General features: G+C 37.2%; 1 protein-coding gene across 1 annotated transcript in view; it reads right to left on the reverse strand.

Moving 5' to 3' along the window:
• The window catches only part of GPR158 (G protein-coupled receptor 158), a 384453-nt gene that overhangs the window by 328872 nt on the left and 34902 nt on the right, over positions 1-20679 (reverse strand). Inside the window, exon 2 of the mRNA XM_010341239.3 lies at positions 15646-15751. Within this exon, the coding sequence (XP_010339541.3) occupies positions 15646-15751 (106 nt within the window). The remainder of the gene's footprint in view (positions 1-15645; positions 15752-20679) is intronic.

Raw genomic sequence — 20679 nt, forward strand, 5'->3', positions numbered from 1 at the left:
AGTGATGAAACCAGCAACCATGAACTTAAACCACCAAAGTAGGTTTGGTCCAATGAGATGTCCAAGTAGGTCACAGCCCTTGCCTCAAGGCACTCTCGCATTGGCAATCAATCACTCCAAATTATTAATTGATAGGTAATCTATATTCATTTCTTAAAATTTCTGAGTCTCAGTCTCCTCACCTGTCAAATTAGAATACACATTTTCTAGGACAACTTTGAATATTAAATACAACTTCACATACATTTATGTATAATTGTGTGTATTTTCATGCATACATATTTGACAAAGTAAAAGGAAAGGCATCCAATAAATGTATTTATTGTAATTAACAGCATTCAAATAATTTCAGCACAGCATACTGTGTGTTACAGCAAAAACACGTACAATATACTCCAGTGGCACACAGGAGAAAACAATCTTCTGCCTGAAGTAGAGAGGAGGCTGCCAAGGGCTCAACGACAGCAACCCTCGGACTCAACAGATAAGCACGAAACTCTCAGGTGGCCAAAGTGGGAAACGGTATGTTATTCCAAAGGAAGAGCATGTGCAAAGAAATCCACGGAGACATGAAAGAGCATGGTAGAATGATGGAAGGCAAGTGGCTGGGTTTTGCAGAGTGAGAAGAAATTTAGATTCTGAAAGCAAACTACAAATATTTCTTAAATGCCTTTATTTTAAACATTGTTATGGCACTTGAGATACAGTGGTGGACAGCACTAATTTGGTTTTTGCCCTCATATACCTTACAGTCTAGCATAGAAGATCAATACCAACAATTACAAATAATAATTGCAAGCATATGTACTGCTATGGTGGATAGCTAACATTTATAAAGAATGGACTGTGCAAAGTACTTTACATATGCTAAAAAAAACTGTCCTTGTTTTACAGAAATTTGAGGCATAATAAAGAAAGATGGGCAGTCTAATTAAAAAACAGCACTTTTTACTACTATGTAATATTGTCTCCAGAAAAATATACTACATAATGAACTGGAGAGGAAGAAAACTGAAGACAGATAGTATTGCAAAGGTACAAGCAAGCTAGGAAAGGAGACTTCAGGTGCTCTTGCCATTAAAAAAAAAAAAAAAGGAAGAAGAGAAATAACCATGTGAGAAGATGGATATGTTGCTTTACTTGACTATTGTAATCACTTTCCTAAGCATATCAAAACATCATGCTGTATACACTAAGTATATACACTTAACATTAAAGTCGACCAGGCTTGGTGGCTCACATCTGTAATTCCAGCACTTTGGGAGGCCGAGGTGGGTGGATCATGAGATCAGGAGTTCGAGACCATCCTGGCCAACAGGGTGAAACCCCATCTCTACTAAAAATACAAAAGTTATCTAGGTATGGTGGCGTGTGCCTGTAATCCCAGCTACCCTGGAGACTGAGGCACAAGAATCGCTTGAATCCAAGAGGCAGAGGTTGCAGTGAGCCAAGATTGCACCACTGCACTCCAGCCTGGCGACAGAGCAAGACTCGGTCTCAAAAAAAATAAAAATAAAAAATAAATTTAATAGTAACATTAAAGTTGTGAAAGAAGAAAAGACCAAGCAAAAGGTGATTAGGAATAGAACTAAGTTGTAGTAAGAATTAGAGAAGAAAATAGATTCATGAGATACTGAGGTAAAATTTACATCACAAGTGGCTAATGTGGAAGGAAAAGGGAAAGCCTAACACTTTGCCACCAGAGATATCAGACCACCAAGCACGTTTGTAACTTAAGATCTATTCAACTACGATCAAAGAGAAAAGGTGCAAAATTTCCTTTCTAACCATTGCCACTCCCTAACCCAAGTTCAGCTTCAACACACGCCTTCTTGTGACAAGAGAAACAAAATATCATTACAAAGCCGGCTATCAATTATTTTACCTGTCTAAAGAAAACTGTAAAAAACCTGGATCAAAAAGGATTCTGGAATCTCTGAGCTCCTTCAATAAAGGAACAAAAAAACAAATTCACTTTTCATTTTCCATATATATGACATTCATTTGGTCCTAAGAATATCTTGACAATACACACACACAAAAATATGCTTACTGAATTCACAATCTGCTACTTAAATATATAAATTAATTAGCTGATGGCTGGCTTAGCAAATAATCAGGGTAAAATTTCAGACCAACCTTCAGAAAAAAACTTTTGAGGCATTACTTGAATAAGCAATCTAACTGGTAACCAAATACTCCAGTGATTAACAAACAGCACTAACCAGACAAATTGGTCTTCATATATACTTAGGACTAAAGAATTCTATATAGTTCCAAATACCTTGGCATGTAAATGATTTTCAATTTACATTTAAAATCCCAATATGAAAAATTTGAAAGTAAAACACAGAATATTCCATCCATTGGTGTTTTGTTCAAAATTGTTTATGAAGTCAAAATAAAAATCCTAAAAGTGTAGTTTTCACTCAAACTATGTAAGTGAAATAATAAATGAATATTTTTACCTATATTTGCTATAGTTAGAAATATATATCACACTTATATGTGAAATGTTAATTTGGATTGATTGCTCTTTTAATTAACGTGACTACTATACTTGTATCATTACCATATCTGATGACACTGGGCTGAGACTTCAGCGGGATCTAAGGCTGAAACGTGAGTTATCAAAGTCTTTAAAGTGAGTTATCAAATCACAAAAGGGGGAGACAGAACGCACAGAAACCAGGCATTGAAATTAAGGTCAGAAACAACGCAGTAGCTGATAGTGTACCTCTCAAACACTTCAGTCTTGGGTCCCCTTTACACTCTTGAAAATTACCGAGTAACTCAAAGAGCTTTGATTTATGAGGTTTATGTCAATTGATATTTACCATCTTATGTATTAAAACTGAGAAAATTTCAACATATGTATTAACTCATGTAAAAAATAACAAATGTGTTAACATAAATAAAGTTTATGAAAAAAACTATTTTCCAAACCAAAAAAAAAAAAATATTTAGCAAGAAGAGTGTCATTGTTTTACATTTCTGCAAATCTTTCATGTCGGACTTACTACAAGACACCTGAATTCCCCTCTCTCTTTCTGCATTTAATCTGTTTCTATATCACATCTTGTATAACCTCTGGATACTCATAAGACAATGGAGAGTTTCAAAGGCAAATCACGGCTCTGAATTATTATAAAACTAGTTTTAACTTCACAGACTTCCTTGAAAGGGTCTTGAGGATCTCCAGGGGTCCCAGCACCACACTTTGAAAGTGACTGTATTAGACAAATATTTTAAAAAGTATTAGATAAGGATGATTTGCAGACAAGCAGAAAAACATAGCCCATCAGTGAGGTTGCTCAGTACACCTATAAATTCTGGTGTTCAACAGGTCTAGAATTGCAATGGGGCCGAACCTACAGAGACAGTTATCCATGATCCTATTTCCAAACATACAATCAACTCGACAGAATCTCCTCCAGGTGATCATGGAATTGTAAGCACCAGCCAGAAAAAAAAAAAAAGACATGGCTTTTGCATGCATTAAACTAAGATTGTACTGACAAGCCAATAATAAAATCTACAGAAATAATTACATAATCAAGATTAGGTCATGGCTTCACTTCATTACAATAATTATGGTAAGATAATAGAAAGCACTGCTGAGGGACAGTTCCCTTTCCTGAAGAGCTATAAAAATAAAGTGGATACCCACATATTTAGAATAGTGTAAAGATATTCCTTTCTGGAGACAGAGCATGGACCAAAAACCTCCCACAGACTTGCAAGTCCCTCTGAGCATGTCCATCCCACTGAAATGGGCTCTGATCATCTAACAATTCCCCCTTTACACATTTTTCTACTTCATGCACAATAAGTGCTCTAAATATTCTCCATTTGCAGTTTTTTCTCCTTAATCCTTCTGTTTACAATGGTCTTTTGTTCCATTTCCAGCCTTACTTTTGTTTTGTCAATTACATTCACTGTTCCCTACCCCTTTCCATACACCTACATGTGAGCTTATATTTTAAAATACAAAAATCTTCTGCATTTTAAAGACAATAGTAACCCAAACTAGGAATAAGCTAAAAGAATAGTAGGGGAGTGGGGTGGGGTTGGGGGGCAAAAAAAACAATAGCTTCAAATGACAGAAATTATTTGAAATAGACACTTGCACATTACTTTGAGAACAAAAGCATTTTCAACTGATCTCAATACTTTATGTTCTGCTTGTATCATCAACACCCACTTGTTCTCTCTCAATCTATAGGCCCTTGGAAGGGAAAAACAATGATAAATCGAAACCTGTCTTCTATGAATACACATAAATGACTTGGTAAAGATACCAACAAAACAAGTAAGGCCTTTTATCTTAGAAAAAGAAGGTATCAAGGAATGGAGCTTTAACTCCTGTATAATACAGTCAGTTAAAGCTCTCTAAATCAGCCAAGGGCTGTAGCTAAGCAACATGATTCTTCACTTGCTCAAAAAGGGGGCTGCCAAGCATCAGTAGCCTCATTTCTCACTGAAAGCTTTGACAAGTTTCCACCATATTTTATATAATTGTAGCAGAGGGAGTGCCAGATTAGATCTGATTTGCTGTCATAGTGGGATTTTTTCCCACATAAGCTAATGATGCAAAGCTATATTTAACCCTCAAAAAGTCACCCTCAGGCACTCACTGTATATTCTGATTGCCTCTCATATCTAGAATTGGACAAGTAGCAATTTTTCTGCTACTGAATATGACAAAAGAAAAGGTTTAATAGGTAGGGCTTTTTTTTTTCCCTGATTGGCTCCATTATAAATTTAGCTACATATTCCAAATCTGTTCACTAACTTCATATTTCATCAGATGTTCTCTTACTGAACTGAAAAGACCAAGAAAGTCTGGTACTTTCAGTTCACATCCTTTGGAGTATGCAAGTCAATTCTCTTGCCCTGCCCTGCATATGCTGTATATCACCCACCTTCAAACTCAGCCTCACTCTGATCCCAAGGCCACAGAGAAGCTTTGAAGCATTTTACATGTTTTGTATTTAGCGATGGTTAGAGTCCATAACCTATGTATTGTCACATTACAATTTATGATAACGTATCATAAAGGTGGTGAATCCCCTTGTCACCCCTGTACACAGTAAGCTGCCATCCTCCATATTCACCTTTGCTTTATTCCTGCATTCTGATTTGTGTTCTAATTCGCTACTAGGAGTAGGTCCCTTCCCTTAACCCAGCCTTTTAACTGATGCCCAGACAATGTGCATAGACAGAGAGCCAGTCTATTCACCCTGAAGAGTCAGGTAGTTCTATCCTTTGTACATTCTAATTCAAATACTTCAAAGGTCCCAACACTGGATCAACAGATTCACGAAGGTTGGTGATATAATCCAGTGACATGGAATGCATAAAAGGAGTGTCATTCAGGAGCAGACTCCAAACACCATGACCCTGTCCTAGCTGGAAAATTGATTTATCTCCTACTCTAAGGTATCTGATTTCTTGATAAGCAGAAGAGGCAAATTAGATTATTTAAAAAAAAAATCAATGGTGCTCTCTATAGTATTGCCTCCTTTCTGGCTTAGATTATCCCAGATTTGCAATCGAATGTCAACATTTTTTGGCTTTTTCCATCTCACTTTCAACAAAATTTATCAGTCTTGCGTTACCATCCCAAAAGTACTTAAGAGGAAACTGGACATCAACTCGTAAAATCTAGCTGAATAAAGGTGACAATGCTGAGTAATAGTTTGGTTTATCACAGAGAACAATCAGAAAATCTCAGGTTTGCCAGTCACGAACACATAAAAAGTGAGAATTCAAGGTAGTAGGGTAGTAGCAGTACAAGGACAATGAGACTATTCTTTTGAATGGAAATATCTTGTAATGATTCCTTTTAGAGTATACTAGGCATAAAATTTTAAGTTGTAGAAGAATTTAAAGATGTATCTAGTGCAAACATATAGCCAATATTGCCTGCAGTTTTAATGAGCCCCACAAAATTGTCACGTGGTACCTTTCACTGTTGAAAATACCAAGGTCTACAGCATCCTCTCCAAATGGTCATCCCTGCAAGGTGTGACTGAACAACTGTAACCTTCAAATTTACAGTCTACTCTTTTAAAATGTGTATTTTTAATTTTTTAACAATCCTGATTATTAAAAAGTTCCACTTACGTTGAGGTAAATAGAGCCTTCTGCAGTTCCTGTTTTACTAGTAAGTCACACACTAGCCCCTGTATCCCCTGAGAAAAAGTATAAGTATCCATATAACAACTATTTTGATATTTGAAGACAGTTATCAGATCATGCATGAGTCTTTCATTTCCTGGAAAAAATTCTCAATTTCTTTGATTCTTCAAAAAGTAAGGTTTCAAAGTCCTTCATAATACAAATTTTCTCTTCGGAGTGATTTCACTTTATCTATACACACTTTAATGTATGGGAACTGAAACCTGTCATATTATTTTAGGTATTTTCTGCTAAGTTCTGAACACAGTAGAGATGTGATCCTCCCCAGATCTAGAGAACAACCTCAGACTATGTTGGCTTTTGCTATGGTTTTGCAGCCACACCATACTGTTGACTTATTTTCAACTTTCAATTATCCTCCTAAATAGTGTTCACATGTGATCAAACCAAACCTCCTCAATCTTGCCATGCTCAAAAAGATACGAATTCTGATTCACATTCAGGATCTTATCTTTGCTCTGATTAACTTTCATTATGGTGGAGCTGTCCATTTCTCTAACCCAGCAATATCTTTTTAGTCTCTGATATTAACTTTGAATGAATTTGTTATTCTTAACTATGAGTCTCCTACATAATTATTCAAAGAATAGATGAACATTCTGATCAGCACAAAGCCCCACATAAAGCCCTATTAAAAAAACTACCATAACCTTCACTGAAAATTAGTATCACTTCATTCAATCACTTAAACACAAATCCAGGGACTAGAGGAATTCTAATTCCTCTCCTACTAAGAAGGATGCTGGATTTTCACAGCAATTACTCTACGGAATACCAAAGCAGCATGTCTAAAGTGACGCCTGGTATAGGTCGTCACCTCTCCTACCCAATTTCCAATGTTAAATGTAGTTTGTAATCTAAAATGGTCTGTACCTCCTCACTTCTAATCCTAAATGAATTCATCTGGTTATATATGTTTACTAGATAGCAAAAAGTACACCATCATAATAAAACAAAAATAGGCCTAGAATCAGATAAATCTGGATTATAATCCCAGTTTTACTCACTATTTGTATGATTATAAACAAGTTATTTAGCCTGTCTTGGCCTAGCTTTCTCATCAGTAAAATAGAGGCTTTCAAGATTCAAGAAATGCATATAAAGCACACAGACCAATTTTTGACCCAAACCAAGCACTACCAAGTAGCTGCAGCCATTATTGGTGTTAAAAATTAATAAGAAACCTTATTTTTCAGATTTTGATAAAATCTACTGAGTTGAAACAAGAGAAGAAGTCAAATTTACCCAGAGTTTTTACTGTGAATTCATCTGCTTCCTACTGCAACCTTCAACTGGGGGTTATTTGCATTAGCAATTTTCACTATGATCCACAAAGGAAAAAGGAGTCTCTAAATATAGAGATGAATCTACCACCTCCTCACAGACACGCTCAAGGTTCTTCCAATTGTCTTTGTTCATCATCTTCTTCCCAACTCCATACAAGTTCTAGATAGAGACACCACCAACATTTACAAGATAGACAGATTTTTCTTTCGAGGTTGCATATGCCCTCTTGCCTTTAATCCACCCTCCTTTTACAAACTATGACCTGGCTTATATAAGTCACCTTGTACACATTTCCACAGTTAGAAATTTCACTTCTGAAAACCAAAGGGCTCACACTCCGGGGGAAAAAACATTGGCTGCTTCTTACCATGCCTCTACTCATCTACTCAATACATGCCAGAAAGCCTTCCTTACAATTATCACTCCTCTCTGTATCCCCAAATGCTTACTAATCCTTAAACCATACTGGAGAACCTGTTTATTTTCTTTAATCTATATAATGAACATCCTTCTACATCAATGAATGAATAGTATTCATTTTAAGTGGCACAATGGTATGATTTTGTTTTGATGCATTGTAATTTAGTTACCCAATTCATTAATATGCATTAGTTTCTAAATTTTTGCTACAATACTGTAATAAGTAGTCTAGTATGTATATATTTATGAATTATATTTTAGAATTTTATTTATAGTCTTCAGAATTTTCTGTTTTCTTAGATTAACTATATAATTTTTAAGAAATGAGGTCTCACTCTGTTGCTCAGATCGGAGTGCAGAGACGCAATCACAGCTCACTGTAGCCCCAAACTTCTGGGCTCAAAAGATCCAACAGCCTCATCCTCCTGAGTAGCTGGAACTTACAGGCATGTGTCACTTGCTAATTTTTAAAATTTTTTTGTAGCAACGGGGTCTTGCTATTTTCCCAAGGCTTAGATAAAGTATTTAAAGTAGAAGTAGGGAAAAAACAGGTAGAACAAAGAAGGGTGCATGTTTAATGGTGACACATTTTTACCATATTGCCAAAAATTTTTATAACAATTTACATTCCTACCAATAACACATGATAATATCCTCACCAACACTGAGTACAATTTTTTACTGCTTGCCAATCCCATAAGTAAATTCCTACACTTCTTAAATATGTGTGAAGACTTCTCTTTCATAGGTCTTTTGTCTCAGAAATTAATATGTGATATTTTAGTACATACCACCTAGAAAATTTAGTACATAAAAAAGTTAAAGTTAATTGCTATATTTCTAAGTTCTCTGGTTGCCTCTAGAATGCAATGATTTCTTTTAAATTATAAATTTCCTGTCTTATTCACCACTGTATCCCTAGGACCTAAAACAATGAATTTGAAATAATGTTATAAAAGGCATCCCATGGAAAAGATAGCATAGATTTATTAGCCATAATAAGAAGAATTACTAATTATAATAGTTTAGCAAACTTTTAAAGTGGCCTCAAAGAGAGAAGCCTAGTAGTACACCTAATTACATGTGATTAGACTAAAGTCAGAATTGGGTTGCATGAGACAGTGATGGAAACAGTGGTTTAGTATTTAAACAGAATACAACACACAAATAGCTTGCAACTGTACATAAGGAAAGCCATACTGTGTTCTAATAGTAAAAGAGATGTCTAGACAACAAGGAAATAGTTTGATGTCACTTAGTTTCCTAAGAAACAGATCTTCTCTCTCTCTTTCCTCCAACCATGAGATGGTGATAGCCATTGGTTAACTCTTGGCTCAGTTGCTGGAAACAGTCAGCCTTCCCTTAACTGACTTATTAGGCCCCCAGGTCAGTGTTTTTTGGCACAGTGATCTCTAACCCTAGCTTTGAAACAATTCTAGAATCTCTATTCCAAATAACTCTTGAGAGCATAGTGGAAAACTCAGAAAACTATTATTGGTTTCTATTAATTTTAAAAAGAAAGACTATAACAAAATCACACAAGATAGGCTTTAGAATTCCAAAAACAAACGAGGGTCCAGATAGTGGTGGTATGGCCTAGCCTGGTAAAGCAAAGATATGTGACTGAAACAGAGAATTAACTTAGAAAAAGAAGACTTAGAAGGTAGCTAACAGCATTTTTCAAATACCTGAAAGGCAACTACTACAAAAAAAATTAATTTTATTTTGGGCAACTGGTCAAAAACAATGGCCATGTATTATAGGGAGGCCAACTAACAACAACAAATTGTCTCCATTAATTCAATGGCGTCAGGTACTGTGCTATGCACAAATAAACACCTGATCATTGTCCCAGATTCCAAAAGAAGAGTGTGACTTTAAATTAAATAACCACATTTCATACTAGTAATAAGAGAAAAGAGAAGTTGTGCTACAAATACAATTAAAATGTAAATATCCGCAATGATTACTGGTGTTTACTCCTCACTTACTGAAAGACTGTTAGTTTCCCGTGTGAAATAATGGCATTAAAATAGTTTGCAACACTCTCATTACATTTAGTTTCAATTGCACTAATATAGTAGATCACTGGAAGACTGCATAAGCCAAAATTCATTTCAAGTTTGTCCTTAAATGTCCCTCAGTGAATTTTAAGGCAAAGTTACTGACTCAAGTGTACAAGGAAAGTCGGAGATTTGAAAGTTCTCACTCATAGGCGGGTGTTGAACAATGAGAACACATGGACACGTGGAGGGGAGCACTACACACTGGGGTCCGTTGGGGGGAAAATGGGGGAGGGACGGAGGTGTGGGGAGGTGGGGAGAGACAGCATGGGGAGAAATGACAGATATAGCTGAGGGGAAGGAAGGCAGCAAATCACACTGCCATGTGTGTACTTATGCAACAATCTTGCATGTTCTTCACATGTACCCGAAAACCTAAAATGCAATAATAAAAAAAAACCTATGTGGCTTGACTACACTAGACTGTATCCTGGAGCAGAGCTGTCCACTGCACCTTTCAACATGGAAGCCACTAGCTACACGGGCTATCAAATGCTTGAAATCAGGTTAGCGAGGCCAGAAGCTTTTTTTTTAAATTTTGTTTAATTTTAATTGATTTAAACTTCAAAAGCAACATGTGGCTAGTGGCTATCATACTAGATAGCATGGCTCTGGAGATAGGTGAACAATATTATTTGTTAAACAGAAATTTTCTGGAGAAAAGAAAAATGGTGAGATAGCAGCCACAAGATGAAACTAACATATAGCTATTTTTAAGTGATTTACTAAATGAAAAGTTAAATTAAATGAAAGCTCTTTAGAAAAGTACTCTAAACCCTGCTGTAGTCAGAGTAAGTTACATTTTACACATAAGAGGGTTTTCCTGCTTTCTTTGAGTCTTTGCATTCTATTCCTCTTGTCATATACCAAATGATGAGCCTTCTTATCTTCTTAACCTTCTTTAAAATTTATCTTTAGAGATTCGTTAAACTTACATCTAATGGAGTAGTCAAGAGGTACGAATAAATTTTCACCCAATACATTCCATAGAAAAGAGGATATAAGGGAAACTTAGGGCAATAGAAGACCAATGACTGAGGTGATAACACAGCCACTCCAGTGAATCTGACATCTTCAAAAAGTGTTCTCCAAAATAGAGTAAACGCGACTTTAATTGGAATGCAAGAAGAAAATACTAGAACTTCTCTCTACATTTAACTTTTTAACAAAAGAAATGTCAGCTGTTAAGCTTTGTTATATTTAGGACTTAGAGTAATATTAATGCCCTCAGTCACACGCTTCATATGATCACAAATCTGAGAAGGCACTAAGACATCCTGAAGGAAAACTGGGCATTTCAAGACAGAAACACACTGACAATGGTCACCAGTTTCCTTCATTTGCTTCAATTTTCCCTTTATTGCCTTTGTATTTGGACATTTAGATGAATTTTTAGAGTATATTGTTTTAAAGTGTAAAATATTTATGATTCTTCATGAGATGGTGTGTGACCCACAAAATCTTCCTCCATAAAGATTCTCTGATTATCTCAAATGAACTGCTCACTTCTGAGCTTAAAGAGTGGTTATACATTGCTCTTTACAAAAAAGGCAAGTGTTCCAAATTTGCACATCCATTCTGGGATGGCAAGTGGTTGGTTGTCAATGGTGTCTATGAAACAGGTATTTTAAAAATAAATAAATAAGCCATTCCTTCAAAGCCACTGTAACAATCCATTTGAAAATGGGTATTTTCAAGTGAACATTTGAAAAACGGATATTTGAAAATGTTTTCAGTGTTAAGTGGTTTTTGTTGCCAAAAGCTATAAATATTCACATATCTCTACAGTTTAAACGTGGAAGTAAAATGTCCTAGTATGCTTTAATATATTTTACATGAAGAGATTCAGTGGGTTTTTAACCTATTCTTTTAAAATATTAAAATGACCAGCTTTCAAATTAGTTTGCAAGGACCAATTGACATCAGGTAAGATGAAGAATTGCCAGCTGTAGCTCTGCAAATAACACCTCTGCAAAAATTGGTAGCTAGAACTAGAAAATGAACATCACAATTTAGCAAACACAGTTGACAATGTATTTCTTCAATTTGGACTGATATATCCTCCTGAGGAATCTTTCAAACATGACAGATATTAAAACTAAGTATAAAAATAAAGTGAACTTAGAGACCTCTGAATCACTGCATTACTAAATATTAAACTAAGATCTCCAAAAATTATGACATAATCACTCAAAATTTTATTAAAATTATAAACCAATTATATTGCTATAAAATGTAATTATTTTAACAAATATAATTTACATTAAAATATGATTTCATCTTCATTTCAATCTTGTTTTCTGATTTATAATATATTTAATATAAAAATATAACTGAAGATGTATATACTTTCTAAATTTAAAATACATATGTAAGATGGACTGAGGTTTAAAAGATATTTACTAATGGAATATAACCACAAAGTTTCCAGGATACTGTCTAAATATTTCCTTTTTCAAACAATGGTTTTTTAAACTTACTAAAGTGGAAACAAAGCAAAAGATCTTTAAAACAAAAATTAATACCAATTAATTTTACGTTTAAACTATTTCATAGAAAAGGATTTTACATACTCAAACATTGATTAAAAAAAGAAAAAGTCAAGAAGCTTTTAAATGGATAATGAAAACTGACCAAATCCATTCTGCAGTAATCTAGGCCAGTTATGAAGACATGTCCTTCAAAAAATGCTCAGTGGCCTTTAGACCTTGTAAAGACCTAAACTCATTGAGAAAGTATTTTCTTCATGAACCATTTCATTTCTATCTAAAATCCTCCTGAGGCTTTTGCCATTGGTTCCATATTACCTATTTCCAACGTCAGACCTGATATTCTGGTTGTACATACCCTAGGGGCTGGAAAGTTTTCCAACATTGCTAGAAAAATTTTTTACAGTGAAAAGTTTAACTCACTTCTAACTTTGAAATTTGTAACTTTGTCTATTGCTTACAAGAGAAGAATATTAAACGTTAGCAAGATAAAACCCACTTTAAAACAAGATGAGTGTCGTTACTTCTAACAAGATGGACATTTATAAAGACAGGACCCTACATCCTACAAATGTGGATCATATTAAGTGCTTCCTAAAATAAGCCAGTTTACACAGCGATCCTGGGGTGGTAACAGTGGGGTGGGGGTTGTTACAAAGAATAAAGTAGAACCAGAACACATGAAAAATGCCACAAGCATTTTCCTTCTGTTTTCCCAAGCAGGAAAAAACTCCAGAGAAGCCACCTTCTAATGTCTAACTCACATCCGTTTGAGAAAGGAATTAAAAGACTATTCCTAGTAACTACACTGAGGATGTGGTTTGGAACTGTTGCAGGTGCCTAGAGTGACCAGCACAAACTATATATGACCTTCAAGAAGCCCAATAAAATGTGTGAAGAGTTCCAGGACAGACCAGTGCAAGGAAAACTACCCCCATGAGGGCCTCCTGAGCACAGCCCATGACAAAGATTCTTTATTCCCAACTCCAGTAACTGGGCAAGAGTGACATAGAGTGCAAGTTGAACATACACTCTGTAGATCCACTGTTCTGGTAATGCTTTTTGATCACTGAGCCTCTTTCTGTAACATTTCAAATGAAACTGTAGAGTATTTTTTCCACTTTTTAAAGTAGGAATTTAATAAATAGAATACTCCCATACATAATCCCAAAAGTTATACATTTCAACTTAATCTCTGTTAATCAGAATAGAGGATAATATTTTATCTTGAAATAACCTAATTTATTTCAAAGCTTTAAAAAGACACAAAACCCAGAAAATGAATAATCCTGACGCAATGAAAATAAATCAATCCTCCAAAAGGAGAATGAGGTTCTTAAACTATGATCGTCTAATCAAATAAACAGATGGGCTCTAAGGACACAAAACCACACCATGATTATTAGAGGCAAGCAGCAACTGTAACAAACTGAAAAGTAAGTATCTCCTTGTTTCTAGGCAGACTGCTTAATGAACCACCCAGGAGCACCACCAACACAAGGCTATACAGAAATGAACACACACAGATCAATATCCACAATGTGACACCCATGCAGAAAAAAGTCCACTCTGGCTAAAAGACAATGCTAAGTGGCTATGTGCTCTTATCAAAACAGTATTGCTCTAGACATTGGCATGGAGATAATAATCAGGCTAAAGATATTCATCAAGCCAAGTGACTTGAAATTCCCATCTTAGAAATGCCAGAATCATCCAAAGTGGAGGCTCAGAAATGTTCAAAACCATAAGAGCAATTAAAGGAGACAAAAAGAAGAGCTCAATTTTTGTGAGTTAGCAAGGCAGAAGCACTAACATACATCATTGGGTCACAACTGAGTGAGGTGGAGAGGTAGTGAGAGGCAACTGTGGATGGTAGTCTGCAGAGGTGTATGGAGATGTGGGGATGTGTGGGAATGGGGGCAGGGGTGGGAAGGTATTAATGAATTAGGGGATCATCAGGATGTGGTGGAGAGATGTGATAGAGTTAGAGGGATATGGGGCGTTACAGGAGCTTCTTATGGGTTAGGTGGCAAGAGGATTGAGGGATGTTGTGGAGAGTATAGTGGCAGGATGAAAGAGTGTGTGGAATGTATGGCAGGTGTCGGAAACACTAAAAAGATTTAGGAGTGTGGGAGTGCAGGCGTATGTGGTTTGTGTGTGGCAGAAGTATGCATTATGGCCGCACACATGGTAAACATTCTATAGGCATATATACATGTATATGCACGCATCAATACCTGTGTGCCTGTCTGTGCACTTTTTTGTGTAATGGCACAAATAAGTGATTACTGTTAAATTTCCTTCTAATTTAAAATTCCTTCTTTAAAATTACACTATGTACAATTGCCTTTCACAAATGGCAAAATTCAAATTAAAGACGTAAATTACTACATTTGTGGAAATATCCCCTCTATTTTAAATGAAGCAAGCTGACTTTCCTCACAGACTCACGGATCGATGTTGGAATAGCACAAGTATTTAAGATCAGTAACTTTATTATATGTTCGTGTCATAGTTTGAGGACCTTGGATATGGACTACTAAAAATGAAATAACTAGTATGTCATATTTCTTCTCTGGAACTCCAAAAGACAAGTGATAGTCTTATTTCCAGAAGCACGATCTCCATGCCTGTTTCCTATCAACCAGAGTACCATCAAATCAAGCAAGGATAGAGACTAAAAACTGAACAAATACACACACATATACACAACTCCTAGACCCTGTACACTGTTTGCTACTTGTTTTCAAAACTGCCCCACCATATCTTCTCTAGTCCTCTTCTAGCAGATAGCAGTGTGTCTGAATAAATACCACCAATATTTTAATAAGCATCATATTCCATAAAAACGGGCATAATTTGGTTGACCCTTCCTGGGACTGTTTTCTCATCTCATGACTATTTTAAATGTCCAGCCCATTTTGAAGAATAGGGCCAGGCTTTGACTAAAGTCAGACTTCAGATGTAACCCTAGTATTGGCCTTCTTTCAGTCCCCAAATGAACAGCTATTTTGCACCCATTTTATTTTCTACTCCAATTTCAGTTTATTTGGCAGCACTGAGACCTACACAGATTTTTCCCCCAGTAAGATGCCTCTTATTTACCCACACAAATCTAACATATTCAAAATAATGCATTTCTGAGTTTCTCATTTGAGAGGATTTTATTTTCATCTTCTTACCTCTGAGTTGTTGAGGTGGCATTTATGAGTTCCTGAAAACCAGCCATCACTTGAGCATTGGTCAATGTCCACTTTCTGAAGATTTATGTCAACTTTCATGACACCCCTAGAAACAGAAAAGGATAAAAAGAATAAATTAATCAGAACATTTATTATTTCTCTGTATTTTATCCTTGAAATTAGACAAATTACCATAAAGAATAGACCAAAAAATTGTCAAATTGCCCACTTATGTTCAACCAAAGTAGAACTAAGAAAAGACACACAGCAGTAGAAAATCATTAAGTGTAGGTTTTATGTAAGTCCGAAGGCAAGGAGCTGTCTTCACTTCCTTATATTACGCCTGGTACATAATAGGTGCACAGTGAATGTGTGTTGATTGCCTGAACTCCAGGACAATATTGCTCTAGACAGTAGAAAATGTGACTCTGAAGTAACACTTGCTCTCAGAACCCCTTCTAGGAAACTGTATCAAAATATACCCTGCACTTCATTTCCTTCTACTCCTATTTCCCATTGTAGGGCTAGGAAGATTGGGGAGTAGGGAGAACAGTGTCAGAAAACAAGCATCTCTTTCCTCTCATCGCCCACTCTATGAACTCTAAACAGCTCTTTAGGTCTCCCAGTGTTCTACATTAAACATAGAGATTTGGATCACTACAGAAATGCTGACTGCAATTTTACTCTTTTTAATATGGAAATGAAGAGACTGTACTTCACTTAGCCATTTGAGAAGTGTCACTAAGAAAGACAACTCACAAATTCAGAGCCAGTCAAAAGCTAAATGGCAAAGAAAGCTCCAAGTTGCTCTAAAATTTCTCCCCTTTCTCCAACCAATCTTCTCTATATATTTTCCTAAGATTCACTTTTTTCTATTTTTCACCACCACCAAACCATTAGCAGCAGTTGCTGCAGAAATATCTGTCTAACGCTGAACTATCACACCTGGACTTTATTGAAATAAGTATTCTGCATCCTGGGCCCTAAAGCTTTATAATGTAGCTTTTCCATAAACTTAAGTGTAAATACCCCACTAAAAACTACTACAATTTAAACAAATTTCATTATGATATCCCTCACAAATATAAAACATAAAAGTAGGCTCAAATTCCTGATTTTATAGTTCTTGTAGCTACTAACAATCCCACAGAATTACAAAATAAATGCAAACAAAACTATAAGACCAACAAAAACTAAATTTAAAATAGTAATTTCAGAAAACAAAACATTACGCTTGCCAAAACAAAATCACCTCCTATAATAGGAATATAGTACTGACTACTAGTTAAACAATCCTATTTTGCCACACATCTTATGATTCATTTCTCTCATCTCTTTTCTCCTTTTAAACGACTGTGAAGCGTTCTAACAGAATGGCTTCATGCCACTTGGGCTTCCCTGGGGGTGAATAAATCATTTACTTTTTCAGTCTGCCTCTGTTCTTTTCTTTACCTGTGAGAGAAGTGCTACATTATCTAGTGTTAACATGCTCGAAAGACACACAGAAATAAATAAGGACATTAAAACGTCCTGCCGCATTTGGTTTATCCAGATAATCCAGAACATGTTTGAGTTGATTTTCTAGATTATCACTGAAATGAACACCTCAAAATTATATAAAACATGTAGATCTTTCAGAATAAACCTCATTTTGCAAAATACTACTATTGTGGGCCATAATGCAATAAAACAAATGTTTATGTGATAAATGCATTCCCAAGTAACCCAATGCCTTAAACCAGTTCACTCCTTTCCTCTTTCAACAAATATTTATTGTATGGTATGTGCATATCACCGTAAGATATATTATGCAGGACAGAAAGGCAAACCTACCCCTAAGGAACACTAAAAGCCACAGGACATTTTGAAAATAACTAAAGTATTAAATGGACAATGGATATCAAATTCTGGAGGATTTGGAAAGCTATCATTTGGAGTAAAGTAGGGATTCAATAACCATTCATTGACTTACTGACTGCTTTCACTACTAGACCTTTCAATCAAACTATGTTCCACAAAGGTCAATCCAATCATGTAAGCCCACTCACTTAGTGCCTACTATGTGCCAGAATTGCTCTTGGTTTTGAAATGCATTAGTAAGTAGGAACATAAAATCCTGCCTTCCTAGAGCTTAATTCTAGTGTGGGACAGCAAATAGGTAAAACAAATGACTATATTATACTATATTTACAATATATATATATAGCTATATATTTTACAAAAATAAATAAATAACTTCTGTAAGGAAAAAACTTCAAGCAGATTAAGGGCATAGAATAGAAATATTTCAAAATTTTTTAAAGGTTGGCCAGGATAAGCCTCACTAAGGAGAGATTTCTGACTCAACAAAGTTCAAGGTATAATTAGAGCAGGTTTATAAGCACACTCTAAATCACCAGTATCATGAAATTTCTCACTGGACTACTGTCACCCACTACATTTTGGTTTTCTTTCTTGAGTATCTTATTTATAAGGTATTTGTAACTGGCAAACTAATCAATACGCATTTCTACTTGTTTCACAATTGTTAGTAATAATGAGGTCAAGTTTTTCTCAACAACCCTGCTGCTATGGCAGTCCAGTTTCCAGACAGTTGAAATCTCGAAATCTTCCAGTTTACCAGACAACTGGCTAACTTGGAAAATAAAAGGCTGCAATTACTGTGGTCATTTCCTTCCCTGGAGAAAACCGACTTCAGAAAAAGGCAGTTCAATTGTCTGAAAGCTTTCGCCCTTCATTCCAAGTTCATCCATGGAAACTAAAAAGTCACCACAGACCTCAAGCCCGGCTTGTGAAGCATTCTAGGCTTGTGAAAAACCACAAAAGATAATGAGCTGGGTTTCCCAGCTGGGATATCAACACTGAGGCTTCTTCATTAGAGCCTCAGCCTGGGTGCGCAGAGACTTAACAAAACCCTTGGGAAGGTGCTGTAGACTTCATGTCGGGGCAAGCGCAGGTCTGGGGGATATAATGCAAAGAAAACCATCTCTTTGTGAGGAAGAGCATCCTGCTGAGAGGGATGCAGAGACTGAACACCTAAGGAACCACGTGTCATGTCACAGACCAGGCCTGAGGAGAGCCCCACCACACCTGCCTCCCCTGAGTGGGCACCTCTGGGGAAAGTGCTGCTCCCACAGGTGCTGCTGGGAAATTCCAAGAGGAAGAAAGCCCATTGCTGACCGGATGTTGTTTCATGGCCTCAGAACCAGAAAGCCAGAGTGAAAAAAAAGCCTGTAAGGGGCCTCCAGAGAACAGAAAATACAGCAAATAGGATCCCCCAAACAGGTGCTCAAGTACACTGCAGATCACCATTTTCCTCTATTCGTCCATCAGTAGGACAAAATCCCTGAAGGGGGATTCAGCCCATCAAGCACGATTTACCTACTCGTCTTTCTCTGGGAATGGGCCTTTCCAAGTCAAAGCAATGGCCAAGTGCCGTAGGTTGGACTTCCTATGTGCTGCTTGCATCTTGACCCCTCTCTTCCATATACTTGGCCACTCCCTTGCTTGAAGCCTTCATCTTTCACGGATTAAGAAATTTAATAGAGCTGAGCGCGGTGACTCATGCCTATAATCCCAGCACTTTGGGAGGCCAAGCTGGGCGGATCGTAAGGTCAAGAGATAGAACCATCCTGGCCATGGTGAAACCCCGTCTCTACTAAAATACAAAAAATTAGCCGGGCATGGTGGTGCATGCCTGTAGTCCCAGCTACTCCACAGGCTGATGCAGGAGAATCACTTGAACCCAGGAGGTGGAGGTTGCAGAGAGCCAAAACTGCGCCACTGCACCCCAGCCTGGCAACAGAGTAAGACTCCATCTCAAAAAAAAAAAAAAAAAAAAAAAAAAGAAGAAGTTTTAACAGAGACTTCTGCCAAGATAGCTGAATAGGTACAGCTCTGATCCACAGTTCCCAGTGAGAGCAATCCAGAAGGCGAGTGATCTCCACATTTCCAACCAAGGTACTAGGATTATCTCATTGGGAATGGTTAGACAATAGGTACAACCCAAGGAGGGCAAGCCAAAGCAGGGTGGGGTGTTGCCTCACACACCAAGTGCAAGGGGCCACAGAACTCCCTCTCCTAGACAAGGGAAGCCATTAGGGACTTTTCCAGACACTCTGGCACTCTGGCTCAGATACTGCACTTTTCCCAGGATCTTTACAACCTGCAGACCAGGAGATTCCCTAGGATGCCTACAACACCAGCACCCCAGGTTTCCAGCACAAACCGGGTGACCATCTTAGCCGCAACATTTTTTTTCTCTCACATACCCCAGTGGTACCTGGAATGTCAGCAAGACAGAACCACTCATTCCGCTGAAAAAGGGGGCTGAAGCCAGGAAGCCAAGTGATCTGGCTCAGAAGGTCCCACCCCCATGAAGATCAGCAAGCTAAGATCCACTGGTTTGAAATTTTTACAGCCAACATAGCAGTCTGAGCTGGACCTGGGAAAGGTCCAAACTCAGTGGCGGGAGGGGCATCCACCATTGCTGAGGCTCAGGTAGGCAGTTTTAACCTAACCTGTTTAAATCTAAACTTCCAGTCACCTGGAAGTTTACACAGCAACTGGGCGGAGCCCATGGCAGCTCAGCAAGGCCTCTGCAGGCAAACTATCAACTAGATTCCCATGTTGCTAAACAGAGCATCTCTGAAAAAAGGCAGCAGCTCATCAGACACTTATAAATAAAGCCCCTACCTTCCTAGGACAGAGCACCTGGGAAAACAGGCAGTTGTGGGTTCCACTTCAGCAGACCTAAACATCCCTGCCTGGCAGCTCTGAAGGGAGCAACAGATCACCCAGCACAGAGCTCAAGCTCTGATAAGGGACAGACTGCCTCCTCAAGTGGCTCCCTGACCCCTGTTTATCCTTACTAGGAGACATCTCATACAGGAGAGCTCTGGCTGACAACTAGAGAATACCATTCTGGGACAAAGCTACCAGTGGAAGGACCAAGCAGCAATCTTTGCTATTCTGCAGCCCCCACAGGTGATTCCCAGGCAAGCAGGGTCTGAAATGGACCTTCAGCAAACTCCA

This window comes from Saimiri boliviensis, chromosome 8, assembly GCF_048565385.1.
Source record: "Saimiri boliviensis isolate mSaiBol1 chromosome 8, mSaiBol1.pri, whole genome shotgun sequence".
Lineage (NCBI taxonomy): Eukaryota > Metazoa > Chordata > Mammalia > Primates > Cebidae > Saimiri > Saimiri boliviensis.